The following is a 24,915-nucleotide window of genomic DNA, read 5'->3' as shown; positions in this document are numbered from 1 at the left end:
CTCGTTTTCTCATTTTCTTCGCTTGCTGAACAGTTGCTAAAGCCCGCTTCGTGGTTTATACGTTTACACGATTGTCCATAATAATGAGAATCGCGTACGCCCAGTACACTCGCTGCCGCTTTTAGAACCGGAGTGCGATCTCCGCCCACAAAACTGCACCGCACCTGGTCCTATGTGCTTCCGCGCTACAAAACACAGTCCGCGAGAGGCACCGTTTGTTGAAAGCAGCTTTCACCTCCACCGTGACGTCACAGTAATGTGAGAATGTAATTGGTCGGCGCGCCTGTACGGATTCTCATTCGAGTTGGACACGGCGGTGCGTTTGTCTCTGCATTCCCAGGCTGCCGCCAATAGGTATTGTTTAAAACACATGACGCGTTTCCGGCTCCGCAAACACTTCCGGTGCATGCGGCCTGCAAAGGCGCATAACCTTCGTGATCCATTTCGGTTACTCAGAGGAAACCGTCGCTGCGTCGACCGAGCTCGTAAGGACAGGTAAACATGCCACGTCGGGGAACAAGTGGAAAACACGTGGTTTGTGTTTTCGGTAAGCGAGTCGCGGCTTTTTGTGTCTGCTTATTATGTTTATATATATATATATATATATATATATATATATCTGTATATTTAATTCGGAGTTTTCGCATGCGCACTTGCTCGCTTGGTTGCGAGTCGCGGAAATGGTTGGCAGAGCGGGTCTTTGACCTCTGCGCTCGTGTCCGATGCGTCGCTTGCCGTGCATTACATCTGTTGCCAAGTCAATTATGCGTACAGGATGCGCATTAAAAGCGTGGTAACGGGGGAAGGATGCGGCTTTTGGCGCACACGAGAGGAGATTGTCGTTGCGGTACACGTTGCGCAGCAGTTTAATTGTATGTAGACTGTCGTGCGTAATCTTGGCGAGGGACATATGCGCAACCAGGGTGTCTTCCATCAGGGAGAACCTTAAATTTTCAGGGAATTTGGCAGTTCTGGAGAAATTACGGGGGGGTGTTCGCGTAAGTTGCTTTAAAGCCCTTCTCACTAAGCCACATAGCAAATTTTGGTTATGCGCTGGAAGTTGTTAGGTGCCCTCTGGGGAGTGTTTTACTGCAAGATTTTTTTCAACGTAGTTCATCAGAGCAGATATAAAAATATTTGAAGTGCCGCGAACCCATGATTTCAAGAGGCGAGCATCACCGCCAACGTAGACACTCTCTCCAGTTGCCCTGTCTAGCCTCCGCAAGCGAATTTCCTTACCGGAGCCGCAGGATCGCGTGACGAATACGTCACGGGCCCCGTTTTCTCTCTCGCGCGCGTTTTTGCTGAGTGGCAAAACCGTCTGGTTGTAATATTAAGAAACAGGCAATTCAGTCAAATCTCGCACTGCTTCCCACTTGATTTGTAGTTCTGTGGTAATGGTTAAGGATTACGTGGGCTGACATAGTCACTTTATAAACCCATCATTTTTTTTTATTTTCTTTTGTGTCTGAACCTCTAATTTGTCACTGTGCCACAGAATTTTCATAAAAAGCGGTCTGGGATAACATGAAAAAAAAAAAGGGGGGGGGGGTATTTGCAAATACAAACGTAGTAGACATTCTGGGAATTAATTTCGGACATACCCGAATTACTTTCAACGCAGCTGTCAGAAAACTTCTTAATACCGACGTAAAAAAAGGTATCATTTACCCGGTATAGTTCAGTGTGCTGTTAGGACAGCTGCAATGAATTATATTACGTTTCACCTAAGTATTAGGCAACGTTGTGCGGTAGCTGTACTAATAAAGCGGTAAGGGAAAGAAGCGAGATATGTTTAACAAAATAAAAAAAAAGCGTGGACTAACACGGGTAGCGGTCGCTTCACTGCCGAACAGATTGCAGGCAGGCATTAAAAGTGCAGAACAGCGACAGAAAATTAACGTTAACCATACCGCGTTTGGCAAAATGGCTTTGCCAAAAACAACGGCGGAGCAAATAAGGTTAAGGGATTACTAGCATGGCTTGTACGACTTTTGTAAGTTATGTGCGTGTGTGTTTTAGAGAGAAATGAGTAAAAAAAGGGCACTATTTGCATATATACAACAGGGCGACTCGGTAAAAGTTATGCGAAACGCAAGAACACTCGTGCACTTAGACATAGGTTCACGATAGAGCCCCAGGTGGTCGAAATTAATCCAGAGTTCTCCGCCACTGCGGCGTGTCACATAATCAGATCGTAGTTTTAGCAGCTAAAACCCCAGATTTATTTTTCTCTTCCTTCAGAAACATTCAAAGGCAACGTGCAAGGGGTCTCGGGGGAGGAAGATTTAGCTATAGCGTGGCCTCGCAATCATTCTCCTATCGGAACCGGAAATCGGTGCAGCTTCTTTCACCGGTCCTAAGCTTCCACCATCGGGCCAAGACGATGCTCCGGCATCGCCCACTCGCTTCCGCCATAGCCGCCGTCGGTGACCGCCACAGCCGGACGACGGCCGGCGACAAACGGTGCTCTCCCTCCGTACTGGTGTGGGAGGACGGTCGCCCAATCGAATGCGCCTTTTTTTTTTTTTTTTTAAATGTTTTTGTGCTCGTTCGCGCGCGAGCGCGGAGACCTCGTTCGTGCCTCTTTCTTCTGTAATACGGGGTTGGTGGGCGTATCTGGCGTCTGGCGCGCGTAACGGTGCTTTGCCCGCTCGCTTTTGAGGGAGACCCGACGGAGCATCCGATGCCGCCGCCGCCCGAGGTTGCGTGAATCTTTTTCTCCTCTTCCGCGCCTTCGTGATGGAAATACGAGAACGCTGCTGTCTCTTTCTATCTTTCTTTCTCTGGCGTGCCTCGCGCGGGCGGAGTCGTGCGCGCATGGAATCGCTACGCGCTTTGACGGGGCTGGCGACAGTGCGCTCGTGAGATATTTGGGGGGGTTCGCAGGTACGACGATTAAAAATATATATATATATATGCTGGTCTCCACGTTGCCGGTTCGGCGTCGCGCTGCAAAAGAGGGATTCTGATTATTGCTCCTTTTTTTATTTATTAGTCAAACCCGGATGGGTCGAATCTGAAGGTCGATCACAAATCTTAATCTGAATCGATCAAGAAGAAGTTCGATATATAGGTAATTCGATGTAGAAAATAAAAATTCTGTACAAAAATTTTCAAGGGGATTTTACTGCTGTTCGTTGTATACAATAATTCGTTACATGTAGGTTCGAGATATCCGGGGTCGACGGTATTATATGAAGAGCTAGTGTTCTTGTCCCGGAAGCTTGCGCAACTCGTGGCCTCTGGCCTTTAGTGACAGCACGAAACGGGGAGAATGCGTCGATCGAAGGAAATTGCGTGGTTTTACATCCAGAAACTGCACAGCGGGTTTGTAACTGTCTACACTTGGGTCCATTTTGTTCTCCGCGTATTTAAAATTAAATTATGGGGTTTTACGTGCCAAAACCACGATTTGATTATGAGGCACGCCGTAGTGGGGGACTCCGGAAATTTGGACCACCTGGGGTTCTTTAACGTGCACCTAAATCTAAGTACACGTGTGTTTTCGCATTTCGCCCCCATCGAAATGCGGCCGCCGTGGCCGGGATTCGATCCCGCGACCTCGTGCTCAGCAGCCCGACACCATAGCCACTGAGCAACCACGGCGGGTTTCTCCGCGTATTTGTCCTCGACAGCCGGTGAATAGTTAAGCTCGCCCGGTTGAATCGGCGTGGTATGACTCGCCATTTTTATTGGACATTTCCAGCACAGTGGATTCACCCCTATACCGTTACGGCTGCCAACTTGGTTACCCTGGACCGTTTGTGTTTTATATAGCGTAGCGGCGAGGCTGTGCTTGACAACAGTCATGTTTTACGGTTCCCGACTGGTTACTATCTCGAGAGTGAATAAACGCAGCACCCTTCCCTTTACGCGGTGAACGAGATGTGAGGACGTCTTTCACTGCGGTAACGTTGCGGCCAACTTTTGAGTCTACAATTTCTAAAAAAGCGCCCTACTTGGATGGCTTTTTTAAAGTATAGCGCCGTGGTGTATTTCGATGTAAATGGGGTCGTCGACACTGCGGAACCGAAGTCTTCGTCGTTTCGTTTGTACGCAGGGTCGATAGCGTGAACTAAAGTCGCACTTCGCGGTTTCCTAAAACTTCCCGATGAAATGGAAGCGAGCATCGCGCTACGGGGGCGGTGGTATCCGCTGAACAAAGGGGGAAAAAAGAATTAAAGAAACCTAAAGACAGAATGAAAGCAGATGCCAGCGTATAGTACCTCGTTAATTGCGCATTGCGCCCGTAGGCGGCCGGGCGTTGTTCGCGCGGAAGAACGAATCGAAATCGTTTGTCGCGAAAAAGTGCTTCGCGCTGGTCGCATCCGACGCGCTCTGCTTTGCATTCATTTAAAATGGGGGCCGCAGTCGTCGCTCGCTCCAGAAATCCCGATATGCGACCGCGTGGGCGCCTATAGTACGAGGAGAACCCCGAGGGTGCGCGGTTCTGCTTTCTGGGCACGGGTTTTTCCGAGCAGGGGTTTCTTTCGCGCGCTTCGCTGCGAAGCAAAATGCGCGCGAGGCGCCGGCAGTTGTTTCAAAGCGTGCCATTACGCGGGCGATGACGAGGTTCAAGCGGCGTGTGGGCGTCCATCTTGTTACTGAAAATACTGCGGCCTACCCCTCCGAGCGCACGTTAGTGTGGGCGTGAAACGATTTTCGGCACGCCGTCACCGCCCTGTAATGAGAGGTGTATAGCGTATAGCGATCGAAGGCGCGAGGTGCTGAAGTCGCTGCTCACCAGTGTTGATGTTTGTGGTTTTGTCAGTAGCTTTGTTTCACTTTGTTGTGTGTGTGTGTTTGTACCCATGGAAGGAGGAAAGAAACTAGGAGGGGGCGTGACGTCACTCAGCCGGCCATGGCAAGCCAACTCCCCTGTGAAGCCATTCCATTGTCTTATAATTCCATACTCCTTTTCCCCCAACAAAAGAAACAGCCTAACACGTGACCTCAGAGACTCAGCGTATTGGCCGAGAATGTTTGGTTCCCGGTAGTTTTTTTAATCGGTGCTCTCTTGTACGGCTGCTACGCCTCCTCTCTGCTCGACGTCGATAGGACCGTTTGTATAAACGTTGGTTCTGCCTGCAGAGCGGGAGCACTGAAACCTACCGCGTGATCTGGCGTGACAATCACGTGTTGGGCCGACTCGATCGCTTGGCGTCAGTCGTGTTGTGCAATGCTTCCTCCATGGTTTTTTTTTTTTTTTTTACCGGGTTTCGGCTGCGCGTCACAAAGGGGCTCCGGGTGGTCGAAATTCATAACGACGCTGCGTCGCAGAACGATAGTCGAGTTGGTTCTCAATTCGATTGATTACAAACGTTCGGGCACGAATTTGCCTCACTATGGATACATGGCGATTGTGCGTGTGACGCCGAATCGACGCTCCAAAGGCGCCTCCTTGTGGTTAGACGCTGAGGCTGGATATTTTGCGTGCTTCTTTAAATGGGCACGCGCGAACGTTTTTATTCGCCGCTTCGCCTTTCTCGTTACATCTTGCAAGATAAGAGCTGTTTCTTGTTTGTCGCACACCGGCGCGATGCCCGTGCGGCTGAGTCCCCCCCTCAAATTTTCGTCAATGCATCTTCGTTTCCCTTGTGCACGTTGCTGTGTTTGCCATTCACGTTCCTCGCTTAATGAACGCGGAAATAAAACATAAATAAATAATAAGCGGGATAAATAAATAAGCGGGCGTAATCGCGGCTACGCATTTTCTCTTTCCGCTCGGATAGCTTTCTGCCATCGTCGTCCGTTTCTTCGTTCTCTCTCTCCCTCTCGGAACAATACGAGCGTTAAAGATCGTCGAGGTTTTCGCAAGCGCGTATTATACGCGTTCGTCGCATCGCCGCCCAGGATAATTTAAACGCAACTCTATAGCGCAAGGCCAGCCCAGCCTTCTTTTCCGGGGGAACGGAAGGAGGAGCGACCGCGGATAAGAGGCGGTGTGTCTGTCGCGGCGTGTATTATGGTGTTACAAGCGCGCACGCGCGAAGGCGATCCTCACTATACGCCGACAGCGGCGATCGCTGCCGCAGCGAAAGACAATTACGTTGCCGCAGCCGCGGAGCGCTGCTGTGTGTGCGCGCGCCTTCTCGGGCGTGGGGGGCGGCCCCGTTGTGTTCCGGCCGGGATCCGCTGTTCTCGGTTGTTTTTTCTCTTTCTATCCGGGCCTGCGCGACGCGCTGCTTGCGTGCCTGTGTTTCTCGCTCGCTGGCTGCGCCAGCGATCCAGTTCATTGCCGCGGAAAATGCAGCAGCAGCGGCGAAGGGACGAAAATGACGACGATGATGGTGACGGCGGCAGCGCATTTAGGAACCTCTCCCTCGTTCTCGCCTCTCATGCCGCCGCCTCGGTTGCTGCTTCGACGACGGCGTCGTCTTGTGCCTGGCTCTCGGCTAGGCTCGGCTCGGCTCTGGGCCGTGGGTTGCTGCCGTGTTCGACATTTTTTTTTTCTCTCGTTTTCTCTCTCTCTCTATGCGGTTGTATGTACGTGTTTGTTTTGCTGCCATCTCCTTTTTTTTTTTTTCGGAGCCTTGCTGGCCTCGGGACGCATCGCTCGCGCGTGAATCCCAGGCGCTGCTGCCGCCTTTCCTTCTTTTCTTTTTCTTTGTTGTGTTTCGTTTAAATATTTTTTTCCTCGTCGATATTACTGTTTCCTGCAGACTCCTCTCGCGTCGTCGTCTCCCTTTTCTTGCATCCTGTTTCTCTTTCTTTTTTTTTTTTTCTTTCGCCTTCGTTGTATTTGTGCCCGCATTCTCGGGAAGGAGCGACTGTTCTTGCGTGCATCGTCCTCAACGTTTCTGTTTCTTTGCTTCATTGCGCGGGGTCCTCTCCGAACGCGTCAGTTGAGAGAGGGGGCATACGGGAGGAAGGGGCGGGACACACTGCGCGATTATGTTAGGTAGGGGATGAGAGGATGCTAAATAAAGGGGAAGAAAGGAGAGAGAGAGAGAGAGATGAAGACGAGAAATACAGAAGCGAGAAACAGCCGAAAGGCTGTGGGGCCCGAACGCGGGAGCAGGCTCGCGTCTGCTACGCGCGTGGCGCTTGCCTTTTGCCCTCCCTTTCCCTCGTCGTGTTTCTCTCGCTCTCTCTCTCTCTCTCTGCTGTCGGATTTTCGTCTCCGTGCAGCCCCCCCCCCTCCTTTCCCACCCTCGTTTCGCTCGCGTTGGTTATGCGGCCGCTTTTCGCGTTTGTTACCTGCATCGGGATGTCTCCTTTCCTTCTTTTTCTTTTTTTCAATTTCTTTTTTCTTCCCTGCCGCCCGCTATTCGCACTACTCCCCGAAATTCGGTGCTTCCTTTATTTCGCCGCCCCCCTTGTGTTTCACGCCGCGTTTTTTTTTTTTTTTTTTTTTTTACTTTGCTCTTTTTGTGTCTGATCGCGGTGTTCCTCTCCTCCCTCCTCCGAGTGCCGCGCTGCTCCCTCCCGAAGCACTCTCATCGGGCAGAGGAGGGGGGGGGGGAGCTCTCTTCGGAGCAACGTCGCTGTCGAGCAGGGGCGCACCACGACGCGTCCTCCCCTCTCTCTCTTGGCCGTGGTTTCCCCTCCTCTTCCTTCTCCCTCCTCTGGGGATTCCTCCTTTCTGCCGGCTTTGGGGCGATCTTCCTCCTCTCCTCTCTTTGTTTCCCCGGCGGTGGTGGAGCGCTCTGCTGCGCTCTCCTCCTCTGTCTCTACGCACTGTGGCGGCGGCGGAGAGCCAGCGAGACTCGCCAGCAGCAGCAGCAGGACGCGCCGCACAAGTCGACCGGGTAGTAAGCGCGTGGAGGTGTGCGGGCGTGCTCTTTCCACCTCTCTCTCGCGGCGAAGCCACCGGCTCGTCGTCGTCATCCGCCACTGCTGCTTTTTTTTCCGCCGTGTAGAGTAGCGTAGTGTATAGTAGTCGCGACTGGCGTGGTTGTCAGCTTGCCGGTCAGTCCTCGTCTCCGAGTGGTTTGTGCCGTCCTCGTCCCTTGACTTCCCGTCGACGAAGGAAAGAGAGATTTCGGGCCCACCGTGTGATCGCATCCACCGTCCTCGTCCCCGTATCACCTCTCGCCTTTCTCGGTGTCTTCCTCGCGTGGTGTCTGGGCGCGCGCGTCGCCGGCATGGTGATGATGATGCCGCGGTGATTCGGCGCTTGATGTGTTGTGCGCGCGGCGCTACCGGGCCAGCGTCGTCATGTTTCCCTACGAGAGCGGCGGCGGTCAGGGCTTTCTCGAGGTCGGCGGCGGTGGTGGCACTCAGGTGCACCAGCTGATGACGCCGCCGCCCGCCGCCGCCTACCAGCACCACGGCGGCATCATCAACGGCCACCAGCACCTGCACCATGCTCAACACCAGCCTCCTCCTCCGCCGCCACACCACCACCACCACCATCAGATGGTGCACTATCAGGTGAGGTGCAAGAGAAGGAAGACCACATGTGGCTGTATTGTTTCTCGCTGCCTTCCCGTGGCGAAGACGTGCGGGGGTGGGGGAGGGTTTGAGACGAGCGAATGGCGTCACGACCCCTGTCGCTTCGTGGTGCCGTCTACTATTTCTTTGTGCGCGTTTCGCGCCGCTTTCTAGGAGCTCCCGAGTGTTTACCACATGGTCACAAGTGCCCGTTCGTGTTCGGCTATATCTTCATGTTTATCTGGGCGATGTCGTTGAAACGTATTACGTTTGAGGCACAGAAATGTGTGTGAACCCGCGGACATGCTTTAACCGCACTTGACAACGCAGCAATGGGCATATTATAACACGTGGTGTGCTTACTGGCGATACTCGAACCGCTATTAGTGGCTTGCGCAAGTCCAGTGTGTGTACGCGCAGTTAGTATCAGTTAGTTTCACAGTTAGTTTCAGTTAGTTAGCGCAGTTAGTTTCAGCCGCTTGTAGTTTTTTTTATAGTTTTTTCGTAGTATTTTCATAGCTCGGTAATTTGCAGCACATCTACTACGGACGCGAGCCACGCGCGAACGGAAGGCGCTCTTTTCAAACTTATTGCACTTTCAACCATATCTACGTTTGCTTTCGAAAAAAGCGTAGTCCGTGAAACCTGTCACGCTTCTGTTGCGAATCGCGCCGCGGTGTTCCGCCGCATTCTCGACGACGTTTGTCTGCGACGTTGCCCGGGCGTTTCGCTGCTGCAATGTCTCTTCGTACCGCCTTTCCGTGTTTTGCAGCAAAGTACATTCAGGTTTGCCGCAGCTTCTTGCTGACGGGGAAGGATGCCTTCGATGTCATCCCACCTTTTTTTTATATGTATATTTATTTCTCGTTACTTGGGTCGTGCGCGGTGTCATTGTTGCGGCCAGCCATTGCTAAGCTAAGCCATTGTCAACAGTCTCGATAGCCGTGCGAAACTCCACCGTCCGTACCTTCATTTCGCGACGCGTTTCGCAGTTGCGGCGAGGAGGGAGGGTATTGCGCCTCGTATTTCACCATTGTTTGCGGCGTGCTTTCGTCTAAGCTCGCTGACGTCGAGGTCGCTAGCCGGCGAGTCCATTGTGTTCCATCCTTCCGAGGCACTACTGGTCTTCGTTTTATTAGCTGTGCCTCGTGAGCGCTTTGGTGGTTGGGCTTTTCTCTCCCTGAGTGCGAAAGACGCGGGTTTCTTGAGCTATCTGCGTGTTTACTCATGAATGCGACAGCGCCGCACCGGTGGGACCGGCGTTAACCATTTCCGTGCCGCAGGAAGTCACGAAAACCTGGTTCATACCCGATGAAACCATTGCAGCGCAAATAAAACAAGGCACAAAGAACAGGAAAAGGTATCCGGTCTTCTGTTCTTTGTGTCTTGGTCTTATTTGCGCTGCAGTGCTTCGTCAAATGACAAAAAATGTATCAAACTTCCCGTGGATAACCAGAAACGTGGCCTCATGACGACTATAGTTACCATCGGCTGAATTGGAACCAATTCCGGTGACGGTTATGCTCGTCAGCTCTAGCGAAAGTGTTTTAATGCGCCAGGGTATGATAGGTCGTGTTCTTTCCGGGGTGGTCGCGCTGCCGTTCGAGGTGTACGCTGCTATGTTTGGCGTATTAGCCGAAAAGCGAGGGTCATTGTGGTATTGATATCAGATGACATTTCCACCGAATCAAACGTAGGCACCGAGATGCTGACAAATTCGGCGCCCCTACAAGAGAGCGCGTGTCTGACTCGTAACCTCGACCACAGACTAGCATGAAAGAACTGTTGCTCCCATTCAATATGCTCCCCTTTGCCGCCGGCGAACCCTGCACACACTTCTACTCTGCCAGTCCCCTACGAGGACCTGGAACGGTCGCATTAATTTTTGAAAAGCCCTTGTGCTCGCGCTTCATTCCTGGAATGGTGCGAGATGGTTGCAGGGCGTGCTTAGAGGGCCAAATGCAGTCTTTGAACAAGAGTGCGTGGCTAGAAAACACGAGGTGGCGATCGCTATTTTGCAAATCCCAAAACGTGTACCAAACCGGCTATTTGAGGTTTGAGCTTGGTGCTTGAGGACCAAAACGTACCGGGCCAAATATTCGCCACAGGATGAGGCACGTGAGTGCTACAACGAAACCAGGAAACGACTTGACATCGTAATGGAATATCGAAGTATTCAGCCAGCGACAAAGGGGCTGCCAAAGATGTCATCGCCATCGTCAATTACCAATGCCAAAGTGTTGTGCGTCATGCCAACCTAGAGTGCCTAGATAAACGTTTACAGATACTTTTTTTTTAAGGTATCTATAAAGGTTAGCCAGTGGCGGTCGAGGAGGACATTGAGGCACCCTAGACCAAACCATCAGGCCAGTCAAGGAGTGGTTAGCAATTTCGGGGTGCGGCTTTCCTCCTGGCGGTTTGTGTTGTTGACCTCTCCCTGTCATCGCCAGGACAGTAGGTTGTACTCGTTTCCCCCTTCCCACGATAACCTCAGGGGTGGCCCGTGTGGTTGTGTACATTCTCCTCCCTAGTGGTGGTGTTTTGCGAAGGCGTCATCATTGGCCATTGGATGGCTCAATGATGACGACCTGTTTCCCTAGCAAGTGATCTAGGGAAGCCGGAGTTTTTTAGGGGCGAAGCTCCTTAGGGTGTGGGTCGTTCCCTCCTCTCTAGTAGTAGTAGTAGTAGTATGTAGCCACCTGTAGTTTTATGAAGTGTTCACTAGATGGCGTTCCACTTCCGGTTCCACTTTGCGCGCGTTCGGTGCGAACGCGGGCAAAACGCCGGCGGCATCGACAACAGTTCTGCGCGTTGCTGGTGTTGCTGCATGTCCTAGTTTATACAGCTGATAAAACTACCTTGAGTCGACCCCATGGCTGCTTCGCATACTACTCAGGTCAGGGTTCCCCTACGGGAAGATGGTGTAATTTTCTCTCTCGTTCCCGACGCGCGCTCTCTTATCTCTCGTCCGTAGCTGTGGTTTACCCGAATGATCCCCCGGTGCTTCGCCCACTCATCATCATTCTCTTCGTGGATATGCTGTGATTTTTTTTTTTATTTAAGGAGCCACCTTGCATGCTAGCGGGTATGCTCCTCCAGAGTGATTTAGCCTGCTCAGACAGAACGATGTAATGGCGTGCTACGATGTACTGCGCTCTCTTACTTCTGCTTGTACGGGTACGCCTTCACTTGTAAAACGAAGCTTGCATTAAATTTTGCAGTACCTATATAAACCCCATGTTCGGTTCCTTCGACCTCGCAACTCATCGCCAAGCTATCAACTCTCGTCGAGGAGACGACTGCGTGGACCAGCTTAGCAACTCCGTGTGACGCCCCATCTAGCGTAGGCCAGAATTTTTTTTTTTTTTTTTGCTTGTTTGTTTGAGGCGCAACGGTGGTGCACGAGTGACGCCCGACTCCGAGACCATGGTGCCCAAATCCTAGAAATTGGCACATGGCAGCGCGGCGCCGAATTGATCGACGGATGTCTTTATTTCTGAGCAACTCGTATGCGGGTTTTCTTTGTAGCTTCTTTCTGGTGGACAACTTGCAATATCCGCCTATAAGTCGGCTGCACCTGCAAGGTTGTTCTCCAATCAAAAACTCGCGTTCATAGTATGTTTACCCCTACAAGAGCAGTCTTGCCAAGAAGGAAGCACGTGTGCAAAGGCTTTCCACTAGTTATCCCAAAAATTTCACGTCGTCGTAGTCCTGCATCTGGCGCTTTATGTCATGACGGTGTCCTTGGCGAAGGCGGACATTATAACAAGTGGCCTCCGAGATCAGTTGCTACGAGCCGCCAGCTCAGAGGCCATGTATGAAGTTCGGCACGCTTCCACAGCAGGTGCCCCCTGAAATGTTCTCCCCATTGAGTCAAATGTGTATTTTCCAATCAATAGCATTTGCCATCGCCGCACCTCCTCCGCAAAGCAGAATGTGCGCGTGTTCGGTGGTGGTAAAGGCGAGGTTCTTGAAAGCGAGCGATAATTTGTGCTGCTATACTGCGTGGAAGAAAATGTTTAGATGGCAAACCTTCTTTCTCGCGCATGCGGAGGGAATGTTTTGTGTAGCCGACAATGGACTTTTTTTTTTTTTTTTGGCAATTCCCTGGGCTGTCGTGGCTCGGCACTCCGCGCAGTGCACGCTGAGCTATGGATGACGTCAGCCACTCAGAACAGAGGACCGCAAGAATGACTCGCGACGTCGACTGAATGAAAAGTCTACGGAAGGAGTTGCCGATCACAATGGGAGAGCCATTATTCCTTCCCTGAAACACGCAGCCGGCTCTGTCTAGTTAGTACTACTGCTTCGTTCACAAATTTTCCAGGACGGCTTGCAGCTATTGTTTCCTCTCGAGGGCCCATCATAACAGTTGTGCGAGGCGAGTCAAACAAGCCTCACGGTTTACAGGTGGCTTCGAGAAGATTAACATGGACAAAGTGAACGTAAGCGAAAAGCGTTTTGGTCGATGAGTGGCGCAAAAGTAGAGAAGAAAGTGAGTGGCGCCCAATGAAGATGTGTACATGGCTGGCTTCCTCCACATAGCGGATGGATTTGCCCGATGGCAAATACGGTTGCTTAGACATGTGCAATGGCCTTCAAGCGAAGACTAATCTTGAGGGTGGTACGACGAAAGGCGTGGGGTGTGCGCTTTTGTATTGTTTTATTATTATTGCGATAGCAATTATATGGACACTCAAAAGCAGATTTCTGCCGTCGCCGTGAGGTTCCGTATGACGTCATTTGGAGAAGAAATCGTCGCCGCGCGCCGAACGCTGTATGTGCGAGTGAAAGGGCGCGAGGGGCGCGTCTTTCACGGGGAGTGAACGCACGGCGGAGAACAAACGCGCGTTCTGCGCCGTGCTCACTTAAGGGCTGCAGAAGTAGGCGTCTCTGTTCTCCTTCACAATCACCATGTATGTAGAGCAAACGCGCCTTCTTCCGACGAGCGAGAGGCCGTGGGGGAGGGGGAGGGAAGGGAGGCGACGTTTAGCTGCGGCACGCAGTGCCTATTTATATCAGCAACAGTCACCAACGCCGCACGCATTTTGAGCGAACGCGGGCAAAACGCCGATGGCGTCGACAACAGTTCTGCGTGTTGCCGATGCTGCTGCATGTCCAAGTTTATACAGCTGATAAAGCTAATATCATGCGTCTTTCCCGTGGAGTGAACGCACGGCGGAGAACAAACGCGCGTTCTGCGCCGTGCTCACTTAAGGGCTGCAGAAGTAGGCGTCTCTGTTCTCCTTCACAATCACCATGTATGTAGAGCAAACGCGCCTTCTTCCGACGAGCGAGAGGCCGTGGGGGAGGGGGAGGGAAGGGAGGCGACGTTTAGCTGCGGCACGCAGTGCCTATTTATATCAGCAACAGTCACCAACGCCGCACGCATTTTGATGCGAACGCGGGCAAAACGCCGATGGCGTCGACAACAGTTCTGCGTGTTGTTGCTACCAAAGCCGCTCACCTTACTTCGTATGACATTGCTGTGTTGCTATCGCATTCATTGCTTCGCCCTTAGGGCGAAACTGTGACATTTATTTATTTAACGACCAAAGCTCCACCATCATATGGTGCGCGCAGTCCTTTCCCATCCTTACCTGCACAGTTTCGCAAGGTGTCTGTGGTCTCTCGTCGGAGCCGCTGGGATCGCAGGTGCGTCTGTATCACGCGCTTCAAGCAGCCGGTGTTGCACCAAATGCTATAAGCCTGTCACCGTGGTGGTGACCGCGGAACGCACAATGGCATCCCAGTTGGTATGTTTTGCGATGCGTCCAGCGCCGATGTGTGACGCAGGTGGCGCCTGCAGTCACCATGCCTGCGATGTTCACCTGGAGGGGTTACAAGGCGGGGAAAAAAAAAAAAAAGAGAGACCGGATGCACGGCGTAATCCGTAGTTCACTCAACTGCTACCGTTTGGACTTCCTCGCTCCGTAATACCCCCTTGGCACCTGCTGCCCAGTTGACCGCGTGTGACTTGTTCCTGGCTTTTGACGCTGGCGGATGTTTGGGGGGACACCTGCTCGTAGCCGCATGAAGCGAACATCTGCGTCTTTTCGTCGTTAGCGCTGCGAGAGAGGGGTGTCTCCCCAAGAAGGATGCAATTTTAAAACCTCCTTGGCTCCTCCTCCCCCCTTTATAATTTTCTCGTCGCAAACAGGATTTAGCGGTTGGGTCGGCTCGGCTTCTGTCTGACTAGACACCCTCGCGTCGAGTTCGTGTAAGCGGAACTATAGTACGATGGCTATGAATCATGAGGACACGCTTTCGATCCGTTGACGTGCGCACGTCGTCACCATCAGCCTATTTTTATTGCGATAGCAATTATATGGACACTCAAAAGCAGATTTCTGCCGTCGCCGTTGCCGTCGCCGTGAGGTTCCGTATGACGTCAATGGAGATGAAAGCGTCGCCGCGCGCCGAACGCTGTATGTGCGAGTGAAAGGGCGCGAGGGGCGCGCGCTTTCACGGGGAGTGAACGCACGGCGGAGAACAAACGCGCGTTCTGCGCCGTGCTCCCTTAAGGGCTGCAGAATTAAGCGTCTCTTTCCTCCTTTGCAATCACCATATATGTAGAGCAAACGCGCCTTCTTCCGACGCGCGAGAGGCCATGGGGGAGGGGGAGAGGGAGGGAAGGGAGGCGACGTTTAACTGCGGCACCAAGTGCGTATTTATATAAGATGCTCCGGCAACAGTCACCAACGCCGCACGCATTTTGAGCGAACGCGGGCAAAACGCCGACGGCGTCGACAACAGTTCTGCGTGTTGCCGGTGCTGCTGCATGTCCAAGTTTATACAGCTGATAAAGCTAATATCATTACTCTGTATAGCTCTATACAAGTTGGCTATCGCAATTGATGCTTCGCCTTTTAGGTGAAACTGCGACAACTTTTTTTCATGTCCACTGCAGGACGACGGCCTCCCCAGCGATCGTCAATTATACCGCTGTCCTGTGCTAGCTGATTCCAACTTGCGCCTGCAAATTTCCTAACTTCATCACCCCACTTAGTTTTTTTTGGCCGTCCTCCACGGCACTTGCCTTCCCTTGGTACCCATTCTGTAACTATAATAAACCACTGGTTATCTACCCTACGCGTTACCTGGCATTCCCAGCTCAATTTCTGTCTCTTAATGTCAACTATAATATCGGTTTACCCTCGTTTGCTCTCTATTCCACACCGATGTCCTCCTAACTTGCGCCTAACATTTTTCGTTCCATCGCTCTTTGTGCGCTCCTTAACTTGTTCGCGAGCTTCTTTGTTAACCTCCACCAATTTTCTGCTCTATATGTTAGTGCCGGTAGAATTCTATGACTGTACACTTTTCAAAGATAGCGGTAGGCTCCCGGTCATGATTCGGTAAAGCATGCCGTATCCGCTCGAACACATTTTTATTCTTCTGTACATTTCCTTCTCATGATCAGGGTCCTCTAGATAAACGTATTCCTCCACAGATTCCACAGGCTGACGGGCGATCACGAATTCTTGGTCCCTTGCCAGGCTGATCAACGTTACCTTTGTCTTCTGCATATTAATATTCAACCCTACCCTTACTCTTTCTAGGCTAAGGTCCTCAGTCATTTGTTGCAGTTCATCCCCAGCGTTGCTCTGCAGAGAAATGTCGTCTGCAAACCTTAGGTTACCGAAATATTCGCCGTTCATCCTCACGCATAACCCTTCCCTGCTTAATAGCTTGAATACTTCTTCTAAGCATGCAGTGAATAGCGTTGGAGAGATTGTTTTTCCTTCCCTTTCTTGATGTGTATTTTTCCTCGTTTCTTGTGGACAACCAAGGTAGCTGTGGAATCTTTGTAGATGTTTCGCAATATAATCACGTATGCCTCCTGTACTCCTTGATTGCGCAATGTCTCCGTGAGTGCTGCAACCTGCTGAATCAAATGCATTTTGATAATCGACGAAAGCCACCATAGCGCTCGTCATAGCGGGGATGAGAGCTGCTTGAGACAATGATCACTGGCCAAGTTGCTATTTCACGTGAGTTGCGTCGGGCATTTTTGCTATCGTGGCGAAACAGATGTTTCGTGAGCCGTTGTGAAGTCTTGAAAATGCGCGGGTCTGCATGTACGAGCACTTGACCGAGTGCACTCGCGAACTGCCAGAACGATGCATGACCGTTTAGAAAGGCCTTGCACAGTGAGGAAAAAAAAAAGGGGGGGGGGGGCATATAACACACGTTAGCTTGGCATCGGCTTTGTATTGAGCAAGCATAATGCGCTTCGCGTTAATTGTCCGTTACTGGGAGTCGTGCGTACAGTATACGATGTGCTATAAATGTTTTATAGGCCGAGTGTACAATTGGCGTACTCTCTCGCTCTTCATTTATTTTGACAGTGAGTGAAAGGATCGTCGACCTCCGTAGCATTTTTTTTTTGTTCATTTCTATATTGAACCGATGTGTGCTGCTCCAGCGGATGGTACAGGTGCAGCACAGTGCTTCTGATTAACTGTGTAATTCCCGAACCGGCTGTGACGTCACTCTTGGAGTGACACTGCCGTCACGCCGATGCGTTAGGGTGCCGCTGGAGACGCGGCGGCTGCTCCGATTTACTTCGTCGTGCTGATGCGAGCTGCACAATTTTTAGCGCGCCAATCAAGGTGCGCAGCCAGGCTGTCGCAAGCGTTTCCGCCGCGGCCTTACTACACTCGGTAATGAAGCGAGGAATCCGCTCTTACTGGAGCACCACCACGTGACCATAAAACTGTTGGCGACTGTGCGGTTGCACCTGCTCTGACTGGCGCGCCGTTAACTATATACGCGTAGTCCTGACAAGTCAGGTGCCGGATCGCATGCGTGAGCGTGATTGATGTGTGACTAACCGTTTGGCGGCGGCGCGTCGTGCTGTGGAGCATGGGAGAGCGATAATTAATACTTCGGCAATGTTGAAAAAAAATTTAAAAGGAAACAAATTAAGTTGTTTTGGGGCTCTTTGACGGCGTGAAAAAGAATGACGTTGGTGAAGTGCTTGGCGTTACACTATGACGGGAAAGTGATAACGTTTGACTAGTATTGCACAGCTGCTTGCCGGTGATACAGCCCGTGTCACGTAGTACATGTCACATTCGTAAGCACAATGGGAGATTGTGTACGCCTAGCGCTTGCACTGCTCTGTGTGCAGCCTCTTGTGCGTCCGAGAAGTGAGCTGAGCCGTGTTAGGGAATTTACACCACGCTGGCGCACCGCATTTACAGCGACAGGTACCATGACCTTGGTAAGGTCAATTAAAATTAGAATAGAACTGAGGAAGGGGTGAAGTGCCAAAGTTCATGACGACTACGCGAGCCGCAACTGGAGACAGCGGGTTGGGTGTCTCGGTGTCAAAACAATGCCTGGAATGTTCGTTAATTCGTGTCAAAACAAGGAGGAATTTGTTAAGATCAGGGCTGAAAAAAACCGCCGAAACGGAGTAGTCGCTAAGGCTACTTGCTTTGCGCGCAGTTTTAGCGGCTACTCGTGTTGTGAGAGCTCCACGCATTGTGTACCCGCTGTCGTCGTGGTTCCGACTGGCCCATCGAGGGCTCACCTTCCACCCTTTGCTCCTTTTTGACACGCGCGCGGCACCAGATTCGCGGCATTATGTGTCGCAGCATTAAGCAGAGAAGCGTCAGCTGCTCCTAGCCGTTCGGTTGTTTCGCGAACTTATGCCATTTTCTTGCTTTCCCAGTGAAAGGCGTGCAATAACCCGATAATACCGTCTGGCTAACCTCCCTTACTTTAATCTCCTATAATCCCTCGTTTAATCTACGGTTGCGGGACACACGACAGGGTAATAAACCCTGCCCTGTCGTGTGTCCCGCAACCGTAGAGAAACCGCAGCTTATTTCAAGCTCCGGAGCGGGCACAGTTAAGAGATAACCTGGGGATGCCGTTTACGTTCCGAGATTTAAATCCTGTCGTGTCCTCCTATGCCACGTGTAAAAGAACCGTGCAGCTTTGATCAGCATACATATTCTAATAAGGTATGAAAGCACCATGCTTTTTTTTACACGCTTAAGCATGCTAGTTTCCTTATGGCTAACACCTTTACCCTTCAGGCTATTAAAAAAAGATGATGTACATGACTGCGAACTCGAACTACACCTGCGATGAGGTGAACTGTAGTTGAATGCTGGGTTATAATCCTGACCAATCTGGCGCGCACTGAGGTATCTTATGCAGTGTGTCAGGGATAGCTATTAAAGTTTATTCCATGCAGTTTTGTCGTCTGTCGCAAATATCACCATGCTTACTTGCCACAAGAAAGTATCTGAAAAATAAAGGTTCATCTGAACCAATCGACGATTCGATCTTAGCACTCTAGACTGAATGTGTTTTAGCCACGGGTCCAACCAAGCGCCATTTATACGCCCATAAGGTTGTCACAAAATTTGTAATGCGTATTGCGAAATTTATGCATTGTCAGGGTCAAATTTATGCATTGTCATCGACCACTCTTCCAATCTTGGGGAGTGTTGTGTCTGGCGATCCTTCGGCACAAAGGAGGTCCTCATCGGCAGACGTGAAGCTGTCAGGTGCTCTTCACGCTTGTCGTTTCTCGCGGCCGGGAAGTGTCACCGTCAATCACCTGGGACTGATGGATGAGCAATTAGTCCCCAGACTGCAATGGGCCATCGGCCTCGTGCGTAGCTAAAGCGGCAACGTCGCTCTTGGTGGGTTTCGTGAAGCACCAGCGCCCGCTCTAACTACGACGAGACCCGGCGCCGACTGTGACGCACCAACCTGGAGCCCTTCCGAGACAACAGCCACCGCCCTCCCTGGAAACGGTGGCTTCCGCGAAGTGACCGTCCCGAAGGGGCGACTAATTTTTGAAAGGGGACAGCGTCGAGCATTCCCGTGGAAAACACGTCAACGTTTGGTTCCCAAGGTGTCGCCCGTTACCTGGTGTTCAGGGGCGATCAGGGGACATTGCAGGCGGAGCTCGGCGGGAAACGATGCCACATCACGGGCGGGAGATTACGAACTGATCGAAGACAGTGATTGGCCTAAAAGAACTTCAGTGAACTCCCTGAACGAGTGAGAGGGGGAAATTAGCTGGATTAAAAAGGGAAGCCTGGGTGTGGGGAAGCGCGCTCGGACATGCAACGACATCGCATGTAGTAAGCAACGATTATCATAGAACCCTTATTTGTTTGAAACTATGTGCATATGTATATAAAAGTTTTTTTCTCAACTCTCTGGATACCCCCTTCTCCCGGCACTTGGCACGACACCACACATGACTCATTCGTGGCTGCTCGGACTTCGCAATAGGGGGAAAAAGAAAAAAAAAAAAAAAACACAGAAAGAAAAAAAAATCAACAGAATCAATTTCGTGAGAAATGTTGGACGTTTAATGCGATTAACGTTCAAGCAATTGTAGTTGCTGAAGACACCTTTATTTACAATCCCTAGTGTGGGAGACGTAGGCTGAAAATGCGAATTGTATTAATAGGCTTGAAAGTTTTAAGTTTCATTGTTGGGTAGAAAGCGCGCGTGCTCACCTTTATCAGACGCGCTTTCTTTTTTTGCGCGAGTGAGAATGGTGTTTCAGAAGCTCACTAGCAGAACAGCAGCAGCATGCCTAAGTGGACGAAGTAGGGCTAAGAATGCTAATCGCATTGATTCAAAAAAAAAAAGAAGAAAGAAAGAAAGAAAACTTTAGTAAGTTAGCTTCGAGGTCCGCGGCTCGGGCTGGCCGTGGTCTCTGTTCCTGGTTTTATCCGGGGCGACCGCGCTAGCGCCTCCCCTCCCTCTCTTTCTCTCCCCCCCTTTCTTACACATCGCTCCAAGATTTGCGGCCGCGGGGGCGTCGATCTGTTTGCTCTGCGGGATCGGAAGCCGCTGCTTGCTGCCGGGAGGAGCTAACACAGGGGCGCGCGCTTGTCGGAAGGGGCGCTGGATCACCCCCTTCACCTCCATCCTGCTCCCTGTTAGCTCATTGATTTATTCCGGGGCTGGTGGTGAATGGGAGGGCCGCCCGGTGGATTTATTGGCACCCCGCAACAGCAGCGGTCGCCGCCGCCGATCCGAGATTGCATTATGGGGGGCAGCTAGCTACGCGACGGGCCCTTCCGTCCACGGTATGGCTACGAATAATAAAGCGAGATAGGCCTTGTCTTTTCCGCACTCTCCAGGAGCGAGGAAAGAAAGGTCCGTCCGGAAATAGAGCGGATGGGTTCTGACTGAGTTTCGGAGAGGAGGAAGAAATCCAGGGCGATTAATGAGAAATCAACGTCCGATTTTACGTCAGGCGCGGCGACTTCCGCGGGAACTTTTGAGAAACGACTGTTATTCCATTACTCGTTTATCGCGCGAACTTCCAAGCTGTGGTGTTTCGGTCGGAATATCTTGCCACACGTTAACGTATAACAACACAGGAATGTGCGTCGGAGGTTAGCCAAAAGGGAGTCTGGTTTGCTACCCTGCGAGGAAGGAAAGACATTGCGAGTTTGGTGCTAGTGCGCATGTAGACACCAAAAGAAGCGAGTTATTTTTTTCTCGTATATATATATATATATATATATATGTCTAATGATTATATTTGCGGTGAATAACAGTGGTCGAACGAGGGTTGTTTCTAGAGCCACAGTTTCGACAAGGGGACTCGTCTACGTCAGAGCAATCTAGAATTACACTTGAATTCTAGAATTTGACATTTATCGCGTAGAATCTTGGAAATGCGTATCGCGAGCGTTCTTATTACTCCGAGTAAGAGTCGGGGCACTATATTGTTTGCTGCTTTCTCAGCGCTCCGATGAAGTAACTTAGTGCCAGCTGATTTTCTTACGTGTCTGTCGGCTAACTTTATATTTGGCCTCGTGCTTCTTGCGGTTGTCCTTCCGGTTGTCGTTCGCCGTTGCGTCCCAATCTGTTGGCGGCTGACAGAAGCGCGAGGCGACGAATGTTTCCGGGACAAGGCGGAAAAAGGAGACGGCGATTGCCGCCCCCCCCCCCCCCCCCCCCCCACCCCCGCGTGGCGGAGGGTTCGCGCTCGTGTCCGGTTACGATTTACGAGGCAGGAAGTTACAGCGTCTTTCGCGCGCTGCTGGCTGACGGCCACGAGGCTTCGGGAACTGCGTGGGTGGATGGTAGAAGCACGGTGACGAAGGAACGAAGAATTAAAGAAGCGTTAAACGGATATAATAGATAAAGTTACCTTGAAGCTGCGTTAGTAAACTATGCTTCTACAATGAAAAAAAAAAAAAAAAAAAAAAGGGAAACACTTCAACTGTGAGAAGCACGGAGTTTCCTACTAAAGTTAACTACAGGGATCTCTGACGCTGAGGTCGTTTATCTATCCTGGCAATGGCGGTGAGTTACACGGAATTGTTTCTCATCTTCGAACTTGTAGCTTCAAACGGTCTTGTGGCTCTTTATTTATTACGCTTCATCTCGCTGTTCCATACTTCTAAGTGCGAAGGGAAAGTAGAATCAGCTAGCATGCAGGAATATGGCGAATTATTACATTTACAGCGCAATATTCTCTTTTGCGAAGCCTTTTGAAGCCAGAAGGGCGAAGCTAAGGCAAATCCATGTACCAACCAACGTTCCCGTTCTGGGCCTTGTTTGTTGCTCCCCCTATAGGCGCTAGCTAGCGCCACAGTTTCCTCTGGTATTTTTTGTAGTCAACTCCATAGTGAAAACGTGGCCTCTGAGATTGCGTGCGTGCGCAGTCTCGTAGGCCCTTGTGAGAAGTGGCTGGACAAGCCAGGAAAAAAAAAAAGGAAAAAAAAAATTAAAGAAATAAAGAAAACGCAAAGACGGTGGTACGATGGGTGGCGACGCCGCCTTGGAAGTGTCCGCAGCAGAGCGCTGTTACATCATGGTTTTTGACGGCGTCCGCTCATAATGATTCGAAGAGTCAACTTCGAGAACCTTTACTATACGCATATGTCATATACGCTGTGTGACATTGTATATGCCGAATCAGTCCTGCGGAGGCCTGCCGTATATGCAGTGTTCTCGTGCTTCCGAGTTGTCGATCAGTTCGCGCTGCGATCTGCTAGCCTCCTTGTTATTGCACAGATAGAGGGAACGACCCGAAGAGGGGCTTTCTCTTATCGCTGCCCTGCAGTGTAATCATTCGCAACAGTGCCCACCTGCATCGCTTTCCTCGGGGTCTCCACGAGTATTGCTTTGCCGTTATATTCGAACAGAAACGAATAGGCGACAGTTTCGAATGTAGCGTAGCAAGGACTGTTCGATTCGCATTCGAAATTTCTCGGAATATTCGCGCAGCCCTAGAACTTATTAACCGCGACACAGTATCTTCGCTTAGAACTCGTTCGTACAACGTCCTTCTCAAGCTCTCTGATCCACGCTATGGCTTTTCTTTTTTTCGATATCCGCCGTGGGCGCGAACCCTGCGACGCGGCACAAGCACGGGGTGGTGTGTAAAGTTGGTCGAGACGCGAAGAATTAGTCTCGGAGACCGCGACATCAATTAGCCGCGCCACGAATAAACGGGAGAGGACGACGAGCGCGTCTCTTAATCGGCTTACGGAGCCTTGCGCGCTGCTTCCCCACGCTGCACTTTGCCGAGTGTTATCTCGTTCTGTAAGCAGAGGGGAGGGGGCGGCCGGTCGCAGTGAGCGCGGGGTCGACACCCTTGGTCCGCGAGCACTGTGTGCACGACACTGCGCCCGCAGAGTTTCCTGCAAACATTACTCGAGGGAACTGCCATGGTCAAGCTACCGTGGAAAAACGGACGAGTACTCACTAGTGCGCGGATTTGTCTAATCTTCGTGTTTTGTGGCTTCGAACGTTTCTTGTGGCGGTTTTATTTCCGGGGTGTTTTTTTTTTTTTTTTCAGCTTTGGAAATTTGCCGAGCAATCATTGTTTTTTTTTTTCTCTGGACTCCCGAAGGTCAGTAAGTCTCCGCTGCCCACGTGCATAAAATCGTTGCGAAATAATTCGTTCGCAGCGCGGTATTTTGTTGCGGAGTTTCGATTTGCGAAGTCGCGAAGCCGTTTGAAGCCTAACTCGGTGCCGTGCTGGCCGAACAGCCGTACGTGTGGTTCCCGTAGACCACTAACACCAGAGTTGACTCTAATATATATATTTCTTTCTGGAATACCGTCGAACCCGGATATATCAAATCTGAAAAGGAACACAAAAAAGTTCGGTTTGCACGTAATTCTATATATAAAATAAAAATTTTATACGAAATTTCAAGGGGATTCTACTGCTGTTCGCTATACACAGTAGTTCGTTATATGTGTATTCGATATGTCCGGGTTTCACTGTATCTGCGCGCGCCTCGCACGCAGACAGACAAGCAAACGCACACAGGCAGGGTGGACACCCTTCTTCCACGAGCACCGGCCCCGCAGTGCACACGACGCTGTGTGCCGTCCCGACCCGTACGCTGCACGGAGTGCGGACTGGGCCCGTAATGACTTCTTTGTGTCCGCTCTCCCGAGCGCGCTCTGGGCCCACGAGCATTATGGAAATGGCGATCACCCGCACGGCGAGCTAGCTAGCGCTCAACGCGGGGGCTGTGCGGATTCGTTAGCGCAGGTCGGTCGCCAGGCTGGGCTAGAGACGAAAGAACGAACAAACATAGTATGAAGAGAAGGGGGGGGGGGGGGGGGGCGAGTCGCTGCCTGCCTCGCGGGGGCCATCGGTCGGGCTTGCCGAGTCGTCCCCGGAGCGGCGGGTGGTTGGTGGCGGCGGCGGCCGTCGTGCATGGGATAGATCGCGTCACGGCTCGGGGGAGTTCCCGCTAACGGCGAGCCGGTTATATTTGTATTATTGTTTATTATTTCTTTTTTTTTTTTCGCGCTGGTCCTCGCTCGAAGCGTCGCGCCGCTGTGATAGAAGGCTCTGGCGCTGCTGAGTTCGACCGGGTTTGTATGATGATGGTCCGTTTGTTTATGGGTAAGTTTAGGGCCGATCTTATAGTTGACTCCGCGCTGTAGGAATCCGGGTTTTAGGATGCCGTTGCGGACCGGTTAGGGGCTCTAGGTATAACATCTTCCACTGTTCCGTTTTAACAGCTGTAAGAGTTTAATGAGACAGGATGAAAAACTTCACCTTGTTTCAACGATAACATTTAAGTTCCAAATCATGCACGCCCGTCTTGCACTGAGCGATAACATTAAATTGTTAGCCTGCGAAATGCACTCCCCCGAGAAAAGGTTTTAAAAATGTACACGTGTCAACATGAAGCATGTTCATTCCGTTTTACCTGATATGTGAAACATTGTGTTCTTCGCGGCATGGTTACAGAGCCCATTTTAACAGCGCCAGTGGCACGACCTCCCCGTCGTTACTACACACTCGGTTCTTTTATGTCGCTGTCAGCGACTTCCGGTTGGATGTAGCTCTCCTACCACAGAACCATGAAAACGGGTGAATGAAAACCTTTATAAAAAGATTGTTATTTTAAGAAAGCTTTATCTGTGCAGCCATGTCCACGTTTTAGGCGAAGCCTCGCTCAACGCAAGCCCTGCACACCCATATACCGTCGTTCCCATGACGGCACAGCGCTCGTTCGAAAACTCCCATAGACGGTGGCGCCACATTCCCCTCTAGGT

General features: G+C 51.2%; 1 protein-coding gene across 6 annotated transcripts in view; it reads left to right on the top strand.

Annotated features, from left to right (window-relative positions):
* The window catches only part of LOC119455397 (transcription factor 12), a 157,707-nt gene that overhangs the window by 43,015 nt on the left and 89,777 nt on the right, over positions 1-24,915 (top strand). The window contains exon 1 of one of the 6 annotated variants that reach the window (XM_049668749.1): positions 7,753-8,379. The exons of the other annotated variants lie outside the window; for them this stretch is intronic. Within the exon in view, the coding sequence (XP_049524706.1) occupies positions 8,164-8,379 (216 nt within the window). The 5' untranslated portion in view covers positions 7,753-8,163. Of the gene's footprint in view, positions 1-7,752; positions 8,380-24,915 lie in introns of those variants that run through there. 6 annotated transcript variants of the gene reach the window in all.

This window comes from Dermacentor silvarum, chromosome 6 (assembly GCF_013339745.2).
Source record: "Dermacentor silvarum isolate Dsil-2018 chromosome 6, BIME_Dsil_1.4, whole genome shotgun sequence".
Lineage (NCBI taxonomy): Eukaryota > Metazoa > Arthropoda > Arachnida > Ixodida > Ixodidae > Dermacentor > Dermacentor silvarum.
Note: the sequence above shows the minus strand (reverse complement) of the source record. Positions and strands in the feature narration are given on the sequence as shown.